The 23,143-nt window shown below is 42.8% G+C and overlaps 1 protein-coding gene across 5 annotated transcripts in view; it reads right to left on the minus strand.

Annotated features, from left to right (window-relative positions):
* Positions 1–23,143, minus strand: part of KCNIP1 (potassium voltage-gated channel interacting protein 1) — a 559,284-nt gene that overhangs the window by 15,139 nt on the left and 521,002 nt on the right. For all 5 annotated transcript variants that reach the window (XM_005284075.5, XM_005284073.5, XM_065554849.1 and 2 more), the window contains 3 exons: positions 3,503–3,572; positions 1,526–1,596; positions 16–123 (listed from right to left, as the gene is read on the minus strand). In XM_005284075.5, coding sequence (XP_005284132.1) covers positions 16–123; positions 1,526–1,596; positions 3,503–3,572 — 249 coding nt within the window. The remainder of the gene's footprint in view (positions 1–15; positions 124–1,525; positions 1,597–3,502; positions 3,573–23,143) is intronic.

Consider the following 23,143-nt stretch of genomic DNA (forward strand, 5'->3'; position numbering starts at 1 on the left):
CATAAAATGCCTTACCTCCTTGTTTATATATCCATCTTTATTTATGTCATAAAGATTAAATGTCCATCTTAGCTTTTCATGAACTGTTCCTCTCAACAAAGTTGATAGTGCCATCACAAAACCCTAGTTCAATGAAGAAAGAAATAAGTTATTTTAAGCCTTTTAAAAAAAGTAACTTCTTAAAACATCTTTACTTCCTGTTTGGAGAATACTGTCACCATAAAACTCTTTAGCCCCTCCTTCCACTAAATATATAAGGGCTCTGTTCTCCCTCCCTCCCACCCTGTAGTAGCCGCTGGGCCAAATAAAGAGGTTGATCAGATTGCTACAGCCTCGACTAACAGAAAACTTCTTTTTAGCTCAGGCAGCACAGGCTCATGCTTTAAGATCTAGAGATCCCAGGTTCAATGCCTGCTGGCAATGACCCCCCCAAAGGGCTTGGCATTACAGAAACAGCCCATAAGAAACTTCACTGCTAGGGCTCCGGGAGGAATTAGGATTTGTTGAGCTTTAGGAAAAGCTCAATCATGGGGACAAACTAATAAGCATTAAAGATAGTTAATGATACACCTTCCCTATCTAAGCATTTAGTTTGGTCTGAGTCTATTTAGTTCTCTAGAAACATCTAATTCATAATGGACATGCTCAGAGGATAACTCAGATATTAGTATAATTTTTGCCATATGAATAACTTGATAGCTCATGTTATATACTCCACCTCACACCTGCACAGGTATTGTCACAGAGAACCACTTTACTCATGTGGTACCTTTTCCACCACACACATAATAAATGGAACAACACATTTCTGCCCCTTCTAGAACATACTAATATTCTTGGTCATATGGTAGAAGAGTATAGCTTTATTCTGGGACATACAATGAACCTTGTTCCAAACTCCTAAGTCCTTCCTGCTTAGATCTATTACTTCATGCCCATGTGCCACAAATCCTTGTATACATAAAAAGGTGAATTTTAATAATAGATTTTTGTAGCTGGAGCACCAGACCAACTTTTGGTTAATGAATGGATGTTTTCTCCTTCAGCAGCCAGGGGCCTGAAGATGGCTGCTCAATTGGTTATATAAGTAAGCTTATTTTTAAAAAAGGAATCCAGAAGACAATACATCTAATTGTAACCTACATCTGTATGTTCAGCAGTAGCCTCAACCACTATAGAAGTCGTAAGCATCACAGGCCCTTCTGTTCTACCCACTGACACCTCTACCACTCTGCATCCTCCTCCCCAACTCTTGTCCCTCTCCCACTGATTCTGCTGTCAAATCTCTCCACTCCTCTCTCTTCTCCACCTTTGACAACTAACTTTTCCTGTGGTGCTGATAACATTAAACATGAGGTCCTTAGATAAAGAGAAAATGCAACGTCACCTGGTTGATTTTTGTCTAAAGACTCCAACAATTTATCCTGAAAATACTAATAGTTCAGAGTGAAGAGTGGATGTGGAAGATGAAAAATCACTAAGATTGTCTGGGAAAGATGACCAAAATATGATGCAAGTTAATTACCTCAAACTTCACTGATCCAGTCTGTGTAGTGTCAAACGCATTGAAAAGATAATGGGCATACATACTAGCATCTGAAAAACACAAAGACATAGATTATCTTGAAGCTTATTATGCACACATTTTCACTAATGACTATTAGCAACATTCATGGCCTCATTTCCCTCCAGTAACCAATGTGGCTTCTCTGGAAATTGTTTCTGTAAACTGGTATAAAGAAGTGAAGAATTACAACTCAGGGCTCATTAAGAGTACTTGGAAAAGACCCTAGAAATAAACAAGAATTTATCAACATGGCAATGATCTGGATTTTCAGGCTGGGAAAATAAGGAGAGAAAGGAAACTTAAGCCCATGGGGCAATTCAAGTATGGCAACAAATTATTCAGCCCATATGTTCCCTTCACATCCATCTTTTTTCTACATATAAAATGCACTGGAGGTATTCTAGAGTTGCAATATTCTAAAAGGCTGTATACTGGTAGCAAATTTTGGTGCTAGCCTTCACTGGGATGTGGCTAGAAAGGAATTATGAAAACAAGAATATTCCACTAGCTCACAGATTGCTGGGCAGTCCATATAACCAACTGACCCACAGGTCCTTTTTAAAAGCCTTACTGACTAATCCAGTTGTTCACTAAACCAGCAAATCCCATCTCTAATGGAGGCCCATTCTGCCATACAACAGAACAGGTGGTTGGCTAGAAAGGAAAAATAATAGGGCCATCTGAACTCTGGATTTGTCCTGTTTACTGAGTGTTTTGACACATCACTTGAGTTCCATTTAGAACAGTAAGATAAAGGCTGAAAAGCTGAACAGATTTTATTGAGACTTCGATGAGAAGTCCCAGAGGACTTCCACAGAGTCTGCACTGAACCTTAAACATTGTTAAAGATGGTTTTAGAAGTCTTTACATCTAAAGCAAGAACAGATTCTAAGGCCAGATGAAGGGCAGCTTTTAATAGCAGAAACCATAACAATATGAAGAAAGATGAAACATATGCGTGTTTTGTTTTATTTTGCTTGGTAACTTATTTTGTTCTGTCTGTTATTACTTGGAACCACTTAAATCCTACTTTTTATTCTTAGTAAAATCACTTTTGTTTATTATTGAACCCAGAGTAAGTGATTAATACCCGGAGGAGCAAACAGCTGTGCATATCTCTATATCAGTATTATAGAGGGCAAGCAATTTATGAGTTTACCCTGTATAAGCTTTATACAGAGTAAAACAAATTTATTTGGGGTTTGGATCCCATTAGGAGCTGGGTGTCTGAGTGCTGGAGACAGGAGTACCTGCTGAGTGGTTTTCAGTTAAGGCCTGCAGCTTTGGGGACGTGGTTCAGACCCTGGGTCTGTGTTGCAGCTGGTTTGTGTGTCTGGCTCAACAGGACAGGGTTCTGGAGTCCCAAGCTGACAGGGAAAATGGGCTCAGAGGTAGTTTAAGCATGTCAGGTGAGAGTCCCAAGGGGGTCTCTGTGACCGAACCCATCACAGAGACCCCACTGTGCTAGGTGCTGTAAAAATAATTGTAAGAGAAGTCTGTGCTCCAAAGAGTTGATATTCTATACAGAATGGAGAGACTGCGTGTGGAACAGGAAACAGGCACAGAAAAGGGAAATAACTTGCTCAAGGTGACGCAGCAGCTGGGAGGCAGAGCAGGGATGAACCCCAGGTTTCCTGACTCCCAGTCAAATGCCCTAACCACTGTACCAGTGTTCATCTTAAAAAAGGGGGTTGACCCCGGTAATGATCTTTATTGCAGGCTTACCTGTATTTCTGTGCAATAGGTATTCTAAGGGGTCTATATTTATTTTCTTACTCATTTGTATTTTTATATTTAAAAAACCTCAGTAAAACTTTAAAAAATCAACTCAAAGTTACAGTATGCACTAGCTGACATAGTTTTGCTGCTAGCTGGCAGACATGAATTTTAAGACATGCTTCAATAAGTCTGACAGTTACAAAGCACTCTACTCACCTCCATGTGGAAAAAACTGTGCATAGATCTGTTTGAACGTCTCTTCATTAACAACCCCACTAGGACATTCCTGTTGGAAAACCAAGAAAAACCCTGTCAAGATTCATTTGCAAAACACTACATGCCCAAAGAGAGCATTTACACAATTACATTCCTATTCCTGCAGCATACTGTATGCATGGTTTGTGCAGCTGAAGAAATTAAAAGACTTAAGACTATAATTCTCTAGCTCCCATAAGCTTGGCTCACAATTTGAAAGAAAACCAACAAAACCCTCCACAGTTCAATCCCCATTTTGTAGGACAACCTGGGAAGTTGATTCATGCCTTTTGCCTTGTAAGGTCTTCATATAATGATAATAAACAAGATTAATACCAAGTAATATTTAATCTTCAATGTCCTACAGAAACATTAACTCATTAACCTTCAATGGAACCCTGGTGGTAAGTGAGTGATGTTAGCCTCGTATGGGGTTCATAGTAAGTATTATTAAGTCCTTATAAATAGTAACGCCCTCTGTGAGTCCGGGGACAGAATAGGCCCACTGCTCCTCCTGCATGTCATAAGAGGCTGCCTGGAGAGGGATGGGCTCCGCCAGGTTAGAAATTTGCCCAAGACACACCATATGATGAATAAGTCAACTATGTCCATGCCGGATTGGTCACAGCCTGGGTTAATAATGATGCCACCATCCATCTCCCACCAGGGCAGACGTGACAAGTATACTACTGGTGTAACCCCAACAAAGAGGATCCCTGGAAGAGATAACATCACCATAGCCACATGGAATGTAAGGACACTGAGACAAATAGGGAGCTTGAAAGAACTCATGTACAAAATGGAACAATATACCTGGCACCTCCTAGGAATCTCTGAGGTCAGATGGAAGAACTTTGGAGAAGTACTAATGGAAGAAGGCCATATACTCTATTACAGTGGAGAGGACAAACATGTCCACGGTGTAGGATTTCTTGTGCATAAAGATATCAAGATTTCAGTATTAGGATGCCGCCCAATGTCCAGCAGGCTTATTTCCATCCATCTAAAGTCAGTACCGTTTAATATGACAGTGGTACAAGTCTACGCCCCTACAACAGACTATGATGATGAGCAAACTGAAGATTTTTACAATCAGCTCTAAGACATCACCGATAAGGTACACAAGAAAGATATTCTGATTGTACAAGGAGATTGGAATGCTGACGCACAGGCAGATTGGCGAGATTATTGTGTCCCTTTCTGTAATGCAGTAACCAATGAGAGGGGATTGAGAATTTTGGAGTTTGCAAGCTATAACAGTCTGGTTCTTGCAAACACATTAGGAGCACATAAAGCATCCAGACGATCAACATGGCATGCACCTAATGGTCTACATCACAGCCAGATCGACTACATCATGGTGCAAAACCAATTTCATTCTGGGATTAACTGGGATTAAAACAAGGAGCTTCCCCGGTGCTGATATTGGAAATGATCACAATCTTGTGATGCTAATTTTTTGGCTGCGGCTAAGGAAAATTGTCACGCCAAAGTTCACCAGAACCAAGTTTGACTTAGAAAGACTCAGAGACCGAAACGTTGCAGAGTCATTCCACACAATGATCAGCGGAAAATTTGCCCCGCTGCTTGCTCTAGAGAAAGACGTAGAAACAATGACCAACAATTTCAATGCTGTAATGAATGAGGCAGCAATGGACATTGTTGGGAAACATTGTAAGAAGACAAAACCATGGGTCACAAATGAAATACTACAAATGTGTGACATTAGAAGAGAACTTAAGAGAGACAAGAACAGCACTGAGGGAGCTGATAAATACAGAGTAATTGGCAGAAATATCAAAACAGGAATGAAGGTGGCCAAGGAGATATGGATTGAAAAACAATGCTCTAATATTGAAGAGTGTATCAACCATAAAAATAGAAAACGAGCCTTCCAGGGTGTAAAAGATCTGACGAAGGAAAGATGGATCAAAGCTAACGCAATTCAAGACAAAGAAGGGAACAGTCTTACAGAAGAAAGGGACATCATCAATAGGTGGACAAACTACTGCTCTGATCTATACAACCACCAGACAAATGGAGATTCTAGTGTCTTAGACAGCTCAGATTCAACAGAGGAGGATGACTTTCCAATACTGCATGAAGAGGTGGACACAGCTGTGAAATCATTCAAGAATGGAAAGGCTACAGGTATTGACAACGTCCCAGCTGAACTGTTGAAATTCGGAGGAGAAATAGTAATAGATGTACTCACCAAGATCTGCAACAAGATCTGGCAGACCAGTAAGTGGCCCTCCACGTGGACACAGTCACTAATCATCATTCTGCCAATTGTGTCAAAATTACCGGACCATAAGCTTAATTAGCCATCCCAGCAAAGTGATGTTGAAAGTCATATTGAACAGATTGAAGCCACAAGCAGAGAATATCATCACTGAAGAACAGGCTGACATTCGTGCTGAAAGAAATGCCACTGAACAGATTTTCAAACTTCGTGTTCTATGTGAGAAGTACTTACAACACCATCAGGACATTTACCATGTCTTTGTTGACAGAGTATGGCATGAAGCTCTCCGGGCAACCATGAAGAAATACAATGTTGGTCGTAAGCTTATTCTTACCATTAAACAACTGGGTAAGGAATTGTGTCCCTAGCCTCTATTTGTCAGAGGGTGGAGATGGATGGCAGGAGAGAGATCACTTGATCATTACCTTTTAGGTTCACTCCCTCTGGGGCACCTGACATTGGCCACTGTCGGTAGACAGGATACTGGGCTAGATGGACCTTTGGTCTCACCCAGTACGGCCGTTCTTATGTTCTTATGTTCTTAACTGTATGCCAAGGCCAGCAATGCAGTTCTTGTCAATGGCACAATAGGAGAGTGGTTTCGCACTACTGTTTGAGTCTGGCAAGATTGCCTTCTTTCACCCACATGTTCAACATCTACTTGGAGCGCATAATGACTGATGCCCTAGAAGATCACATATGCACATTCAGCATTCGGGGGTAAACAATCTCAAATCGCTGATGACATTGATGGCTTGGCAGGCAGCGAAGATGAACTTGCCAACCTTGTGAAATGATTGGATGAAACCTTTGCAAAATATGGCATGGAAATCAGTGCAGAGAAAACCAAGCTGATGACAAACAAACGTGATGGGATCAGCTCACATATCACTGTCAGTGGACAAGAGCTGGAGACAGTGAAACAGTTCAAATATTTGGGGGCAATCATCACTGATGAAGGATCCAAGGCAGAAATTTGGGCAAGAACTGCACAAATAACAGCAGCAGTGGCAAAGCTGTTTGGAGGAACAAGAATATCTCCCTGGAATCCAAACTTAAACTACTGCACGCATTGGTCATCTCCATTTTTCTGTATGCGTGCGAGACATGGACCCTTATGGCAGAACTTGAATGGAAAATATAGGTAGTAGAGATGAGATGCTTCCGTAAAATCCTGGGCATCTCATACTTCGACCACGTCACTAATGAAGAGGTCTGCAACATCAACACCCAATGCACTGGGTCATATGAAGACCTCCTGATGACCGTGAAGAAGCGCAAGCTGAAGTGGTATGGCCATGTAACAAGATCCTCTGGCCTATCCAAGATCATCCTCCAAGAGACAGTACAGGGGAAGAGAAGAAGAGGTAGACAGAAGAAGAGATGGACTGACGACATTAAAGAGTGGACAGGAATGGACTTCGTTGCTACTCAAGCACTGACACACACTCGTCAGGGGTGGAGACAATTGGTTGATTGCTCATCAATGATGGTGCCCCAATGACCAATGCGGTTATGGGAGTGGTGGTGGTGGTGATAAATAGTAACCACTATTAGACCTAGAAAGGTTAAGTAACATTCACCTTAGGCTACTTCATTGAGAATCTTTCCATTGACTTCTGTGGGAACTGGGTCACACCATAGAGAGATATTGCAGAGCCAGGATGAAAACACAACTGGTTCTGACTTCTGGTCTGCATTAAGGCCACAACCCCTCTAACTTCTGCAGTTAGGGTTGCTGTTTTCTAATATGGGTCCCAGTGCTTTGTGGACTGACAAACTACAAATTGATGGTGTTTCCTAGGTTTTATAACAACTGAATTGTAGACAGAATTATTTGTCATACTTACCCAATAAACCACAGTTAAATTTGTATGAAATCAAGAAAAAAAGATACAAATCACTTGTCTGATCTATGTCCTAGTAAGATTTTGTTTACATTCCAGGATCACAGCACTGATTCGGATTTGGGTAATGCAAAGTTTCAGAATGAATCCTGAAAATATATAGGTTTTTCATAGTTCAGGGATTGAATGCACACTCAAACTTGATATAGGTTTGCAAACCTGCACTGAGTTTTGAGATAATGTATAGGCTACAGGGTTTTTTTGGGTGCCCTGTTAAAGAAAACTCATGGAGAAAATAAGAAAAAAGTTTCTAGTTTTTTGGGTTGTGAAGGCACCTTTCACTCCTACTTCAGTCTCCTTTAAGTCAATGCACTGCCATTCTGCCTCTGCAGAAAGACAGAAAAATCTTCCCCTTTCATCTTAATGGATTGTGAACTTCAAAGCCTACTTCCGGCCATTATAGTCAAAGCCTTTTAAAGAAGTTTGTTTAAAAAAAGGTCACCCAGCTTGTGGCACAATAAAATGTTCTGGAATTCAATTATAACACTTTTTATGTTAACATACAATATGGTTAGCAATTCTTTGCATTTTGAAGTGGAATGTATTGCATTTTTAGCCAGTTAAATTACTACCTAAGTACTTAGGCAGTAAGTTTCCTGATTCATGTTCCTTCCCACAATTCTGGCAGCTTAACCAATTTTGAAATGGTTCATCTGAAAATATTGGATATCAATAATGCAAATATCTGTGGCGTTAACCTGTTTTCACGAGGCAGAGGGTAATATTTTAGATATGGAAAAGCCCAAGTAAACAATTGCTCATGTCTCATATTAACAGTGCAGTTCCAACCTTGGATATGCACACACAAATTGCAGAAGACCAAATTCTGTGCTGACCTACATGTGACATACAATCCAATGGAAGTCAGCAGAGAACTTGACTTCCATGAACACCTCACACATATATCTGAAAATGGGAACTGACTCAAATTGTGTATACGATATTGATGTCCACACACTGTACAGACCTCTAGGTAACATAAAAGCTGCCATTGGCACGTGTTTGTCAAATTCAGAGCATGTAGAAACAATAATTACATATTATAACAACCTGGGTTCAAGGCTCTGCCAGAGGCATCCAGGGTGACCTTGGGCAAGCCCTTTCAACCTCTCTTTGCTTCAGCTTCCCATCTGTTCAATGGGTTTAATACTTCCTTACATCATAGGGGTGTTGTGAGGCTAAATACAATACAGATTGTGATGTCCTCAGATATAATGACAATAAGTCCCTTTGATAGATAAGATAGCCTTACTATGCTGAAGTTATCCATCATGAAGTTGTGAACCATTTATGGCCTGATTCCACATTTGTCAACTCAACAACAGCGAAGCACTCCACCTTGATTACGGTATGTACACTAGATCTTTCCACCAGGATGAATAGATAGCCTGCTCCCCATCCAAACAGCACTGCTTATTTTTATTGTACAGTTGTGCCTAGAGGCTACAACCACCAAGATCAGGCAAGTGCTGTAAATACATAGTCAGAAAGTGAAAGAATTGTCAGTCTAAATAAACCATATAAAGGATGGGAGAAAGGAAATACCAAACCCCATTTTACAGATGGAAAACTGAGGCACAGCTAGACCAGTTCAGAAGGTGGCTATGAGTGGGTGATCTAGGGTTATGATGGCAACATCCCACCTGCGTACTGTTCAAACAAAGGGCGCTTTTCTGAAATCCTTGCATACCCAACCCCACCACTGTAGTCAGTGAAGGATCACACCTGGTTTTGATTGAAAAGTTTGATTCTGAAGAGAGCCAGACTGCAGGCCTTGCAAAGCTCAAGGCCACAAGTCTTCTGAATTGGGGGAGCTAGAAATGCCACCTCAATTTTCAATTTAAAAAAATGTCCAGCCCTTTTTTGCATGACGACAGCCCAGGAAAATCAGTTGCCAAGACTGTAAGGAACAAAAGCAGGGCTCTAGGCTGCTGGCGAGGGACTTCATATCCTGGCCAAGTGAACCTTAAAAGAGTCAGTTATGTTTGGAGTTACGAAAATTGTTTTGCAGGCCCTCCCAAAAATGTTTAGGCCAGCCCTTCTATGGACAAAGCTTGTCTGGTTCCACACAATGGGAAAAAATCCATTGTGCCTTCATCCTACACTTGTCTTTGACCCAAAAGGAAAGACATTATTTATTTATGAATGCATTCCTATATGTCAATGCATCCATAAAAGTTAATTCTCAAAGACAGCCAGATGCGTTCCTAAGTAGCATAAGAGTGCCTAATTAGGGATAGATAATATTTAGAGATCTGGGATCAAATCCATTTTAATTGCAACCACAAAAAGCTGGGTGGGATAGTCAGGTCCATGATTTACTTATCTTTGAGTTCTTTAGCTATCTTTAAAGAACAGAAAATTCTTTGACATAACATTCCCACACAAAGCACAGAATATGAAGGAAAGAAAATGCATGAAAGGGAGAATTTTAAAAGCTCTCATTTGCTGACACCACATGCTGACAATGTGCATGTATAAACCAAAGAGAAGAGGGCATCTGAACAAGTGGACTGAATTAATCAACTCAAATCACCTTGCTTGTGCAAACCACTGAAGATAATATCAAAGGGGAGAAAGGAGGAGATTTGTATTGGATGTTGTCAATGGACAGATACGAATCGCATACAAGTTCATATCCCTCGTCAACTGAAACTAGTGCAACCAGATTCCAGTCTCTTAGACCATCTTCCTCCTGTATATAAAGAAATCTAAAACTGATCCACCCACTATCTGGATGTCAGTAATTTAGGACAAATTTCAATGAAAAAAAAAAAAGAAACCAGCCTTTCAATGACCCTGAATTCAAATTTAATTGTGTCTGCAATTCATGACATTTTTCCTCTCCATACTCTAGCTCGAGTGCCACAAAAATCAACCCTCAAACTCAGCATGAGATCTCATCCGTTCAGGTGCTGAATGCCCCCAACAGGAGTGTTCAGCACCTTATAGAATTAGGCTTCCAGCAAAGAATAAAAGCCCATCTTGTATCTCACTTCAATGGTAGCAAGATCAGGACCTTGTTTTTTCCTTTTTGCAGAGACTGAATGAGGATATAGCAACTGTATGGCAAACTTCCCAGTTAGACCAGCATCTTCTAAGTGAGAAGATCCTAATAAAACAGCTACTCATGATTTCTTTTGCAGTGGGCTGTTTTATGTTTCTTTCTCCCATTTCTGTGTCTTTCAGAACTCTAGAAGCCACCTGAAGTGGCCTAAATATTTGGTTACAGCAAAAATTCTCCACCCCTCTCATATTTTCCTGCTCTGCAACAAAAAAATTAGGGGTCTCATTCTAAGCCCCAAATCCATACATCCATCTACATTTGAAAACCAGATTTGAAAACCAGCCCATCTCTATTGATTCAAAAGAGAAATTTACTAATGGGTGCCTTATGACAGTGAAGGCAAAAGTCTTAAAACATGGCTTCCAAACCTGCACCTGATTTTACACACACATCCACTGGCACACCCAACCCCACCCCACCAACACACCTAGCGCTTGCTCACATACGGCCTGGTTGAAAAGCTTTTAGCCCTTTGGTATTTAAAGGCTAATCCAGAAAACTCAGGTCATTTTGACTTCATTTCCAAGTATGAACATAAGAAGAACATAAGAACGGCCATACTGGGTCAGACCAAAGGTGCATGTAGCTCAGTATCCCGTCTTCCAACAGTGGCCAATGCCAGGTGCCCCAGGGGGAATAAACAGAATAGGTAATCATCAAGTGATCCATCCCCTGTCGCTCATTCCCAACTTCTGGCAAACAGAGGCTAGGGACACCAGCCTTGCCCATCCTAGCTAGTAGCTATTGATAGACCTATCCTCCATGAATTTATCTAGTTCTTTTTTGAACCCTATTATAGACTTGGCCTTCACAACATCCTCTGACAAGGTGTTCCACAGGTTGACTGTGCGTTGTGTAAAAAAATACTTCCTTTTGTTTGTTTTAAACCTGCTGCCTATTAATTTCATTTGGTGACCCCTAGTTCTTGTATTATGAGAAGCAGTAAATAACACTTCCTTATTTACTTTCTCCACACCAGTCATGATTTTATAGACCTCTATCATGTCCGCCCCTTAGTTGTCTTTTTTCCAAGCTGAAAAGTCCCAGTCTTATTAATCTCTCCTCATATGGCAGATGCTCCATGCCCCTAATCATTTTTCTTGCCCTTTTCTGAAGGCCCAGCTCTTTATCACGACAGTGATAAAGAGCTGGGCCTTCAGCGAGCCTGCTCAAGCGAGCCACTGCCTATAGCGAAAGCTCGCTCGAGCAGGGCTCAAGTGTCCTCGGGGGCCTTCTTTGTGTATGTCCCTATTCAGGACATCTGCAGGGCCATGAAGTGGTCTTTGATACACACGTTCATGACCCATTATGCCATCACCCAGCAAGCAAGAGATGATGCTGGCTTTGGCAGAGCTGTGTTGCAATTGACAATTCCATGAACTCCTACCTGCCTCTGGTGGTCCTGCTTCATAGTCACCTACATTGGAATGGACATGAGCAATCATTCGAAGAAGAAAAGACAGTTACCTTTTTATGTAACTGGTGTTCTTCGAGATGTGTTGCTCATGTCCATGCCATGATCCACTCTCCTTGCCCATTGCCAGAGTTTCTGGCAAGAAGGAACTGAGGATGGGGGGACCCAGCAATGCTCCCTACACTACGGCATACGCGTTCCACTCCAGAGGGTGCCAGCGAGGGAAAAACTTCCGGCAACAGTGCATATGGCGAGCACACACAATGGAATGGACTTGAGCAACACATCTCAAAGATCACCAGTTATGTCTTATCTGTGTCTTTTGTACTGGCTCTCTTGTGCATTTATCTTGTCTGGTTTCTACGCCTGTGGAGAAATATTTTTTTTCCTGATACAGTTTAAACTGATTTACATGGTAGAATTTATCTACTTTTTTGTTCCCCTGTAAAATCCTAATTTTATACACAGAGCTACTGAGTCTATTCACAATAACATGTGGCCCAGACCATCAATGACATGAATTGTGTTCAGGTACACCATAGGATAGACGAATAACTTGGTTTTTAATTTCCCAAGCATTTTCTTTTTGATTCTTATTAAAATAGGCTTTTGACTTTCCTTTGGATCTTCCCAATGTGACAGCTACCTGCAAGTGGATCTAAATGTTTCTGTAATGCTTGCAGATAGGTTTATAGTTTAATTTCCTCTAGCTGTGTGCCACTGATATGCCACATGAACTATCTGCAATGCCCATTAGTGGTAAATTTAAATACTTAACAGAAGCACTGATGATAATGTGTTCATCCTTTACTAAAATGCTACGTTATTATATAGCGAGAGCCCCCAAATCTGCAGGGCATTATTAGATTATAATTTTGGACTGTTCCTGTAGAATAACATGGTAATTAGTAGAAGGGATGGGTTAACACAGGGGTACAATATTGTCCCAAAAGTTCAAGTTTCTAATGGTAGCTTGCAGTGGAATATAGGGGCATAGGATCTAATCAGTCAAATCTAGTTTCCACCAATAGTAATTCCAGGGAAATAAATTCCTTCCTGCCCCCTAAAATGATAAATTTATGTCCCGAAGAAGCTAATTGCCTTTATTGTAGGCAATAAACATATCTTCAAACATACTGATCATTAAATTAACCATTCTTCCTCAACTTCAACCACCTTACAGTATGTGACTAAGCCTCCTACAGCAGTGATTCTCAAAGTCGGTCCGCTGCTTGTTCAGGGAAAGCCCCTGGAGGGCCAGGCTGGTTTGTTTACCTGCCGCGTCCGCAGCCGCGGCTGCCACTGGCCGCGGTTCACCGCTCCAGGCCAATGGGGGCTGTGGGAAGCAACGCGGGCAGAGGGATGTGCTGGCTGCCCTTCCTGCACCCCACATTGGCCTGGAGCGGCGAACCGCGGCCAGTTGGAGCTGCAATCGGCTGAAACTGCGGATGCGGCAGGTAAAAAAACTGGCCCGGCCAGCCAGGGGCTTTCCCTGAACAAAAGGTGGACTGACTTTGAGAACCACTGTCCTACAGCACTGAGTTCTGCAGGTTGGCTACATTATGTGAAGATTTCTTTCTTTCTTTTTTTTTTTGTTCAGAAATTTACCGCCATTATTTTCATCCAGCAAATATAATTTTAAAACAGCTTAAAAATGTAGGAACTGATCAGTTGTCACTACCTTTTATAATTGTAAATGCTTCTCTGAAGCCTCTTCTCTAACCTCTTCCTTTTCCATGATAAATTAAGAAGTACATATAATGGGCCGGATTGTCTGCTGCATCCAATTTAAACTGGGTGAAGTAAATGGGAGTAGAGGACTATCAAGAAGTGACTCACTGATACCCTGCTTGGCCCTAAATCCATTTTAGAGCATCCTGGAGGCTGCTCTAACCTGAGCCAGTTTATTACCCCCAACCTCTCCAAGCTCATCATCAGAAGCAAAATCTCCACAGGCCAGGACCCAACAACTTAAAGTAGCACCAGACACTGCCAGAAGAACAGATACAAACCCTGCAGACATATCTCCACTCCTATGACATTGAGCACCCCCACAACATACCTTTCAAGATCCAGGGGTCCTTCACATGCTATCACAACATGTGATGTGCCTCATCCGGTGACCTAAATGCTCCAATAACAACTATGTGGGTGAAACCAGACAATCCCTATGCTCGCGAATGAACACACACAGAAGAATGATAAAAGCCAAAATGCCATATCACCTGTGGGTGAACCCTTTTTTCACAAAACAATCACTCTGTATCTGACCCCAGTCCTCATCCTGAAAGGAAACCTGCACAACACTGTCAAAACACAAGTCTGGGAGCTTAAATTCATAATTCTGAAAGGTACTAAAAATCATGGACTGAATAGAGACACCAGATTTACGATTTAGTACAACAATCACTTACTCCTTCCACCCTGCTTTTTTTCCTCCTTTAACCTTCCTCTCACCCCCACGACTGGAGAAGTGTTAACGGGCCATTTCACCTTGAATGGTCCCTTGAAATGTGTTCACTATTTATGCTGAACAATCGGTTCCACCTTTTATTTAGCTATGACACTCTGGATATGTCTACACTGCAATTAGATAGCCGAGGCTGGCCTGTGCTGGCTGACTTGGGCTTGCAGGGCATGGGGTAAAGGGCTGCTTAATTGCAGTGTAGGCTTCCAGGCTCGGGCTGGAGCCTGGGCTCTAGGAACCTGCGAGGTGGGAGGATTTCAGAGCTCAGGCTGCAGCCCAGCCCAGAAGTCTACATTGTACTGAAACAGCCTGGCAGCAATTAAACAGCCGTGCAGTCCCAGCCCGAGTCAGCCGGCACAGGCAGCCATGGGTTTTTAATTGCAGTGTATACATACCCTCTGAGTGCATTTCCCAGACTTGAAGAAGAGCTGTGTGTAGCTCGAAAGCTTGTCTCTTTCACCAACAGAAGTTGAGCCAATAAAAGATTGTCTCTCTCATGTTCAGAATAGTCTATTTACACCCCTAGAGTTAGCCAGCTTTCATAGTGGGTATAAACAAGGGGCAAGATTAAACTGTAGTCAACTGGTCTGATTCCAGTTGTGTTGAATTTGCAGTCAGCAGCTTACATAAAAAGAACGGTAGGACCCAGGGTAGTAGGATGCTCCCCTAAGGGAAACAAGCCATTCAGAAACACTTTTAAAGTCTTATTTCTTTTGGGATCAATTGTATGAATCTAAAATGGCTGGGCCTTTTATAGTTGATCTACTGATTTGTGAAGGGTTCTGCATAGTTAAGAAAATCAGTTGTTGACTGCAAAAATATTTTCTTTAATGTTAAATAACCAAAAAACAAAATTACAGAATCATCAGCCTCTATTCCAAATGTTCTGGTCTTCCTTTCAGTGGGAATGTCAGTACAGTTGTAGTGGTGATGGCTAATAGATCTAGTATAAAGTCAAAGCAATGCTTTAGTGTCATCTGCAAAATCACATCTTTGAAGACTGAAACCAAGAGCCATATGAAAATCTGGTGTTCCAACAGAATATAATCCCTACAATAAATTTTAGCCCCTGGAAACAGAAGCGAAGGTAGCAAAATCTGAGAGTTTACAAATTCTAATTTAAATTCCAAAGCTATATTGAAAGAGACAATGTCAATACAATCCAGATCTGTTGTTACCCATGATGAGATAACTGAGATGATAGGAACGAGTGTCTTCCATTTCAGTGGAGATGAATGTTGACGTCTTAGTGCTCCTTGGTATGTACATAGTCCCAGTGTATACTTACTTTTAAACACTGCTAGGGTTTTTTTTTCCTTTTCATCCACTCTAAGCACTTGCTAGTCATCATTTTACATCACTTGACTGTCCTTGAAAGCAATAGGTAATGTTAATTTCTTATTCGAACAGCAAAAAGAATTGCAACTGCTGTAGTGGTTCTCTTTATGTGGACTCAGCTCTGTAGTGGTGTAGCATTTCAAAAGCAATACAAGATGCTGGATTTGCACACGTACCCTGTGGTATTGTTTATGTTCAGTAGTTAGTGGACTTCTGGAAAAAGTGCATTTGGTTTCAGCACCTTAAAAATCAAAGCCACTAGTGGTCACTTTTCTCATTCTTCCATGGATTCAGACACCTTGTTAGATATGTAAGAGTGCAAATAAAAAAGAAGCAATGTTCAGCTAAAAGTTAATCCATTGCCATTCAAGTCAAGGGTAACGTTCCCACTATCGTAAATAGTGCAGCATTTAGCCCTGCAAATAGTATTGTAACTCCTTACTAGACTGAAAAAGACTGTGCATTAATTCTGCAAGGAACTATCCAAATGATCAAATCATTAAAGCTACGATTTAGTCACGGAGGTCATGGCAGTCACAGATTCCATGACTTTACTGGACCTCTGTGATATCTAGGGCCTCAGGAGACGGAGGTGGGACTGTGCGCTGCTGGTCTGCAACTGGGGCTGTCTGGAACCAGGACCCTGCGGCCCCAGTCCTGTGGCTTCCACCAGGGCCTGCAACCGGGGCTGTGCGCCCCAGCCCCGTGGTGTTGCAGGGTTGGCAGGGGCTGCAGCTGGGGCCACACACCCTAGTCTTGCAACGTCCTTGGGCTTGGTGGGAGTCTGCAGCTGGGACCGCACACCCCAGCCTGGCATCCCAGGCTTGGCAGGGGCTGCAGCCAGGGCCGTGAGCCCCAGCCCCTCAGCTTTCCCCATGGGTTGCACCAGGGGCTGTGTGCCCCCCTCACAGCTTCCCAGGGCCAAGCGCCCCTTAGCCCCCTGGTTGTGCTGGGCTTCTGGAGGCTGCAGCTGAGGCCACGCACCTCTTTTCCGCATCTGCGGCCAGCTCTGGAGCAGGGACTGTGTGCCCCCCGTGGCTGCGCCCCCCCTCCACTGCAGCTGCTGGCGGGGGGCTTGTCCTGTCAATCTCCCCGCATGGGAATCCATTCCTCCCCCACCTAGTCCTGCCCCCAGGTTATTTTTAGTAAAGTCACAGATGGGTCACAGGCTCCATGAATTTTTGTTTATTGCCCGTGACCTGTCCGTAACTTTTTACTAAAAATAACGGTGATAAAATCTTAGCCTTGCAAACATCAAAAACACACAATGTCCTGAGGACTACTGAACCAGTAACAATGACCAATGCTGATGGCATCACACCAGGAATTGTGCAGTGAAGTTCCCAAATCTGACTGAATCCTGCAAATCAGTAAATCTCTGGGGCCGCCCTCTGGGTGGCACCAGGAAGGGTCAGGACATGCACTTCTTCATGTGTCAATGGAGAGTTGAAGAGCACAATGTGCTGGGGTGTTTTTATCCATCCTGGAGACAAGGCCGAAGAGCCTGCAATGCCACTTTTGAATATAACGAGCAACTGAAGGAAGGCCAGATCTCTGCAATATTATGACATTTCGTACAAAGTCAACCCCCTTCATGCTCAGGATTTGGCACTAGGGTGACCAGATGTCCCAATTTTATAGGGGCAGTCCCGATATTCATGGCTTTTTCTAATATAGATCCCCTGCACCCCATCCTGATTTTTCATACTTTCTATCTGGTCACCCTATTTGGCGCTGACAGCACATATGGAATGCCTCTAGTCACCCCAACGCTGTGTGTAAGTGGGTCCAAGTTTCTGACCCATATAGCAATACATGTGGTACACAAGTTTGACCAATCCTGAGCTTTGTCTCATTGCAAAGATGTTGCTGTATCCATAAGTGAGACATGGACTTTGTGCAGGAGGCATTGAGACCTATTCGTCAAAGAAAGTCCAGTTTGCTGTGACCGTTTGAACTCTGCTTGCAGCTGAGGTTGATTAACTCATCAGTGCTCTCCACGGTACTCAACCCCACCTGCAGCAGGGCTTCTGGTGGCCCAGCTCCAAAGTTCTGTACCTTGGTCTACTGCCATGAGACGTTCAACCCATAATGTAGGTGGTGTCCTGCAGACCTGGAAGGATGGGGCTGAAATTATCTGATTTCTCCACAAGCAAAGCAGTGTCGTTGGCCTAGTCTTGGTCAGTGAATGCTTCTCGACCAACCTTGATTCTAATGTGTGGAGTGGCAAGTCCTAATATCCAGTTGATGGTTGACAGAATAGTGCTGGGGTGAGAATGCATCCTTGTTGCACACCGCAGGTTGTGTAGAAATGTGGCAAAAGTCACGAACCCACATGTACTCTCGCACCAGTACCAGTGTAAATATCCTGCACCTGACAGAACATCTGGAACACCAATTCCTTTCAATGTGAACCAAAGTGCTGAAACTATTCTTTTGCTGCCTACCATGGAATTTAAACTGAGCATGGCGTATACCTGCTTTGTTTCACAAGAGCTACATCTTTTGAGTCAGCTTGATTAAGTCATGTTGAAGCACTAATGAAGACTCTTGAGCATTATTTGGCTCTTATAAAACAAAATTGTGATCAATTAAGTGCAAATGAATTGGCACTAGCATACGCATCTGAACGCAATCCAGTTACAGAAAGCTGAAACAGGATGATCAATGGCAGCAATGCCTTTCTGAAGCATTCCTCGAGGTTTGATTCAAAGCCTTACACAGTTTCCAGATGGAGTGTCAGAAGCAAAAAAAAAATCATGTGGGAATTCAGAAAGTGTAATCATGCATGCAGGCCAGAACTGCTGTCACAGCGCGAGCTGCTTCTTATAGAAGCATTGACACAGTAAGCACCCACAGCAGCAGTTTCTAGTCTTTTCAGTCTTTCACAACAGCACGTTGATCACAAAGGGGGCTAGTGGCAGTATGGGGCTTTTATCAAGCCAGGATTGTTAATTTATCATGGAAAAGGAAGAGGTTAGAGGAGAGTCTTCAGAGAAGCATTTACAATTATAAAAGGTAGAGTGTCAACTGATCAGTTCCTACATTTTTAAGCTGTTTTAAAATTTATATTTGCTGGATGAAAATAATGGCAGGTAAATTTTTGAACAAAAACAAATAAAAAAAGAAATCATAGGAGTGGAGATATGTCTGCAGGGTTTGTATCTGTTCTTCTGGCAGTGTCTGGTACTACTTTAAGTTGTTGGGTCCTGGCCTGTGGAGATTTTGCTTCTGATGATGAGCTTGGAGAGGTTGGGGGTAATAAACTGGCTCAGGTTAGAGCAGCCTCCAGGATGCTCTAAAATGGATTTAGGGCCAAGCAGGGTATCAGTGAGTCACTTCTTGATAGTCCTCTACTCCCATTTACTTCACTCAGTTTAAATTGGATGCAGCAGACAATCTGGCCCATTATATGCACTTGTAAAGCGCCCGTCATCATAACATCTAGGTGCCATCATGTAAATTAAGCAGGACAACCACAATCATCCGAGAAAAGGGAATAAGTATAAGCAAGATATAGAAAAGTGACCATATATCCACTGGGGATTTGAATCTCCAGACGGCACTGTAACACCATCACAAAAAACAGATGACTAAAAGCTATAGGAAATAGGGGAACAGCTGAGTCAGTGCGCCTGCCATGTATAATTACCCATCCCATTGCAATGATGATTTATTGAAAACCTCTAAAGCTGCCCTTTTGTTTTGTCAGAAACACAACATATTAATACTTTAAGCACACTGAGCGCTTAGCAGAAGAAAAGCATATAATTAATATTGCTTTGTCTTAACAATCTGGAGCAAAACATGATTGTGGTGGCAAAATGAATTAATACCAAGACCTTCAATGATGCTGAACTTCGAAAATGGGCTAAGTCACTGATTAAATGAACTTGCTAATCATTATTTTTGCCCTGAGTGGTAATTTCTCCATATTGCAAAACGATAGCACAATTAGTCTCTGAACACAGAAGCGGCAGGGCCAAGGATCAGATGCACTGAGAGTGCTGCCATGCTGAAATTTGCAGTACCTGTCCATTTTACAGTGCACGTGGCCAAATCACTTACACTGATGAGCAATAAAATTTAGCGAAGTTGAACACACAGATTTTGCAGCCAATATAACAAGGTATTTCAGAGACCTTAGAGGTATACAACAATTCCTGATCTCCTGTGGCCAATACAGGAAAAAGTGTTTTGTAATGTATTTAGTATGAAGTAAAACATACATTTAATGGGGAAAAATTACACAGAGAAATTGAAGGCTAGGTTCTGTCTTTGGCTTACTCAGCTGAGCAGGGAAATATGGGTTTACCTTACACCTTACTCAGATCTCGGGTCTGTTGTAGAGTACCCCCCTTCCCCCGGGACCTTTAATAATCTCCTTGCATGCAAATGGGCAGGAACTGATGTCGTTTTGGCCACACCCACCCTACACATGTTGTCCAGCTGGGGTGGGGGGAGTGAACTGCATCCTTTCAAGTAACAGTGCAGTAACTTGCTTCCCCAACCCTCTGCAGCAACTGTGGCTCAGACTGGATTGTCAGGCACACGCGGCTCTAAGGGCAAGTGCTGGGGTGAGGCAGCTTGCACAGCACCCTTTGCCAGAGTTGGCCTTACCATGAGGCAAACTGAGGAGGCCATCTCAGGTGCCAGACTGTGGGGGGGCACCACTAGGACCCAGAGTGTAGAAAATTGTGTCTGCTGCTGGTGCATATGTATTCTCTCTGGTCTAGATGCACAGAAATGGTGGAGTGCTGTGCTGGAGGAAGGAGGGCACAAGAGACATAACAGGCAGGCAGGAGAAAAGGAGAGAGGGAATAACAGAAAGCGGCAGGAGTAGGGTGACCAGATGAGATGAAGAAAATATCGGGACACCGGTGCAAAATATTGGGACAAAAATTGCATCCCGACCACAGATCACTCGGGACACGGGACAAACAGCTCAAAATTGGGATGGTCCCGATTTTATCGGGATGTCTGGTCACCCTAGGCAGGAGCTGCAGGGAGAGAGAGGAGGAGGAGGAGCCTCTTATGTACCTCTCTAGCACCCCGAGGAGCCTGAACTGATTAACACCAGCTTCTCAGGGAGCATCCTGTTTCCTGCTGCTTCCCTGAACCCACTTGAGGAGAACAAGGGCAGCCAACTGAAATAGTAGAAGCCAGTTAGGCCCTTAAGATGCTGATATCTTCCCTCACTCAGGCCCTGCTATCAGCCTGCTTATTTGTTCCTTTCAACTGAGTGTTGAGAGCCACTATAGCTGGCACAGAACAGCAGTCATGAGTGAAAGAAGAAAACGCCCCCCTGGGGCAGCATTCAGAAAAAGCAAGCAAGCAAAGGAAGCTTTTCTATCTAAGCAGGAAGGAGCTCTCCTGAGATACGTAGACACAAATGTTCATGGTGAGCCTTACGGCCCCAGTGAGGATGTGAGTGGTGAGGAGATGCCTGATCTTCCAATTAGTCAGAGTGCAGGTGACCTGGCACCTATTACAGCATCCATATATCCATCTCAAATGGATGTAACCATGCACATTCCTGAAGAAAAGTGTAGATCAGAGAAGAGTGTGGTGGAGGCACAAGAAACAGCTGCTGCTGAGTTTAGTTCCTTAACTCTAGATGATACAGGACTGTGGACCCCTTTGAGCAGTAGCCTGAGGGACTTCCTTGTACTGCATGGGCCACAGCAAGCGAAAAACTTCATGTTCCCCAAAGACAATGAAAATAGAAGTTTCCATCCAACACATTACTAGTGTGAAATCCCCAATGGTGACAAAGTGGAGAGGCCATGGCTTATGTACTCAAAAATCCAGAATGCTGCATACTGTTTTTGTTGCAAACTCTTCCAGTCTAATGTTCCAGCCACACTGGGTTCTACAGGAACAAAGGTGGAAGATACGGGAATTGCGATAGCTGACCTCAGAGATCAGGGCTACGATAATGGTGCCAACATGAGAGGAAAGAACAGAGGAGTGCAGACATGGATCTGAGAGTTAAACCCCTCAAACTTTTTTTGTCCCATGCAGTTCTCATTCATTGAACTTGGTGGTCAGTGATGGAGCATCAGCTTCTAGTGAGGCTGCTGAATTTTTTAATGTAATTCAAAGCACCTATGTATTTTTATCTGCATCAACTCATCAATGGTAAATTTTGAAGCAAAATCTGGGAACATCCTCTCTGACACTGAAACCACTGACTGCCACAGGATGGGAAAATCGAGTGGAGGCGATAAAGCCTATCAAACACCAAATTGGGAAGATAGATGATGCCATAGTTGCCATTATGGAGGATAATGGTATGACAGGAACTGTTCATGGGAGAACAGTGGCAGAGGGAAATGAAATCACCAGAAACATCCATAACTTAAAATTTCTATGCGATTTACTGTTTGAAATAAATGTTGTAAGCAAGAAACTCCAAGGTGTTGACCTTGAGATATCTGGAGCAATGGAACAATTGGACAAAGCAAAGTCATACCTACAGTCTTACTGGTCAGATGAGGGATTTCAAAATGTTCTGAAGAGTGCACGGAAGTTGGCAGAGGAACTTCACACTGAAGCTATTTTCCCACCCATTCAAGAATACAAGAGCCACCGAAGAAGACATTTTGATTACGAGGCACGGGATAATCCCATAAGAGACCCCAAAAAACAATTCAAAGTTGAATTCTTTAACCAGGTGCAATACAGTCAGTTGAAGAACGTTTCATGCAGCTCAAGAAACACAGCAGTATATTTGGGATGTTGTATGATATTCCAAAACTCCTCACTATACCTGAAGAAGACGTACACCACCAATTCAGTGCACTAGAGACAGTGTTGACACATGATGACATGTGCAATATTGATGCAAGTGATTTAGGGGATGAACTGAAAGCCCTTTCAAGATACATTTCAGCAGGATCAACTCCAAAGGCTGCTCTGGAATATATGTACACAAATAAGATGACCACCCTCTTTCCAAATGCTTTTGTTGCTCTGCGCATACTTCTAACTCTTCTTGTAACAGTTGCCAGTGGAGAACGCAGCTTCTCCAAGCTGAAGTTACTAAAAACACATCTACGCTCCACAATGACACAAGAGAGGCTGGTCGGCCTTGCAACCATCTCAATAGAGCATGAGCTGGCCCAGACTGTGGACCTTCAGCAGGAAGCAGTTCAAATC

The sequence above is a fragment of the Chrysemys picta genome, chromosome 8 (genome assembly GCF_011386835.1).
Source record: "Chrysemys picta bellii isolate R12L10 chromosome 8, ASM1138683v2, whole genome shotgun sequence".
Taxonomy (NCBI): domain Eukaryota; kingdom Metazoa; phylum Chordata; order Testudines; family Emydidae; genus Chrysemys; species Chrysemys picta.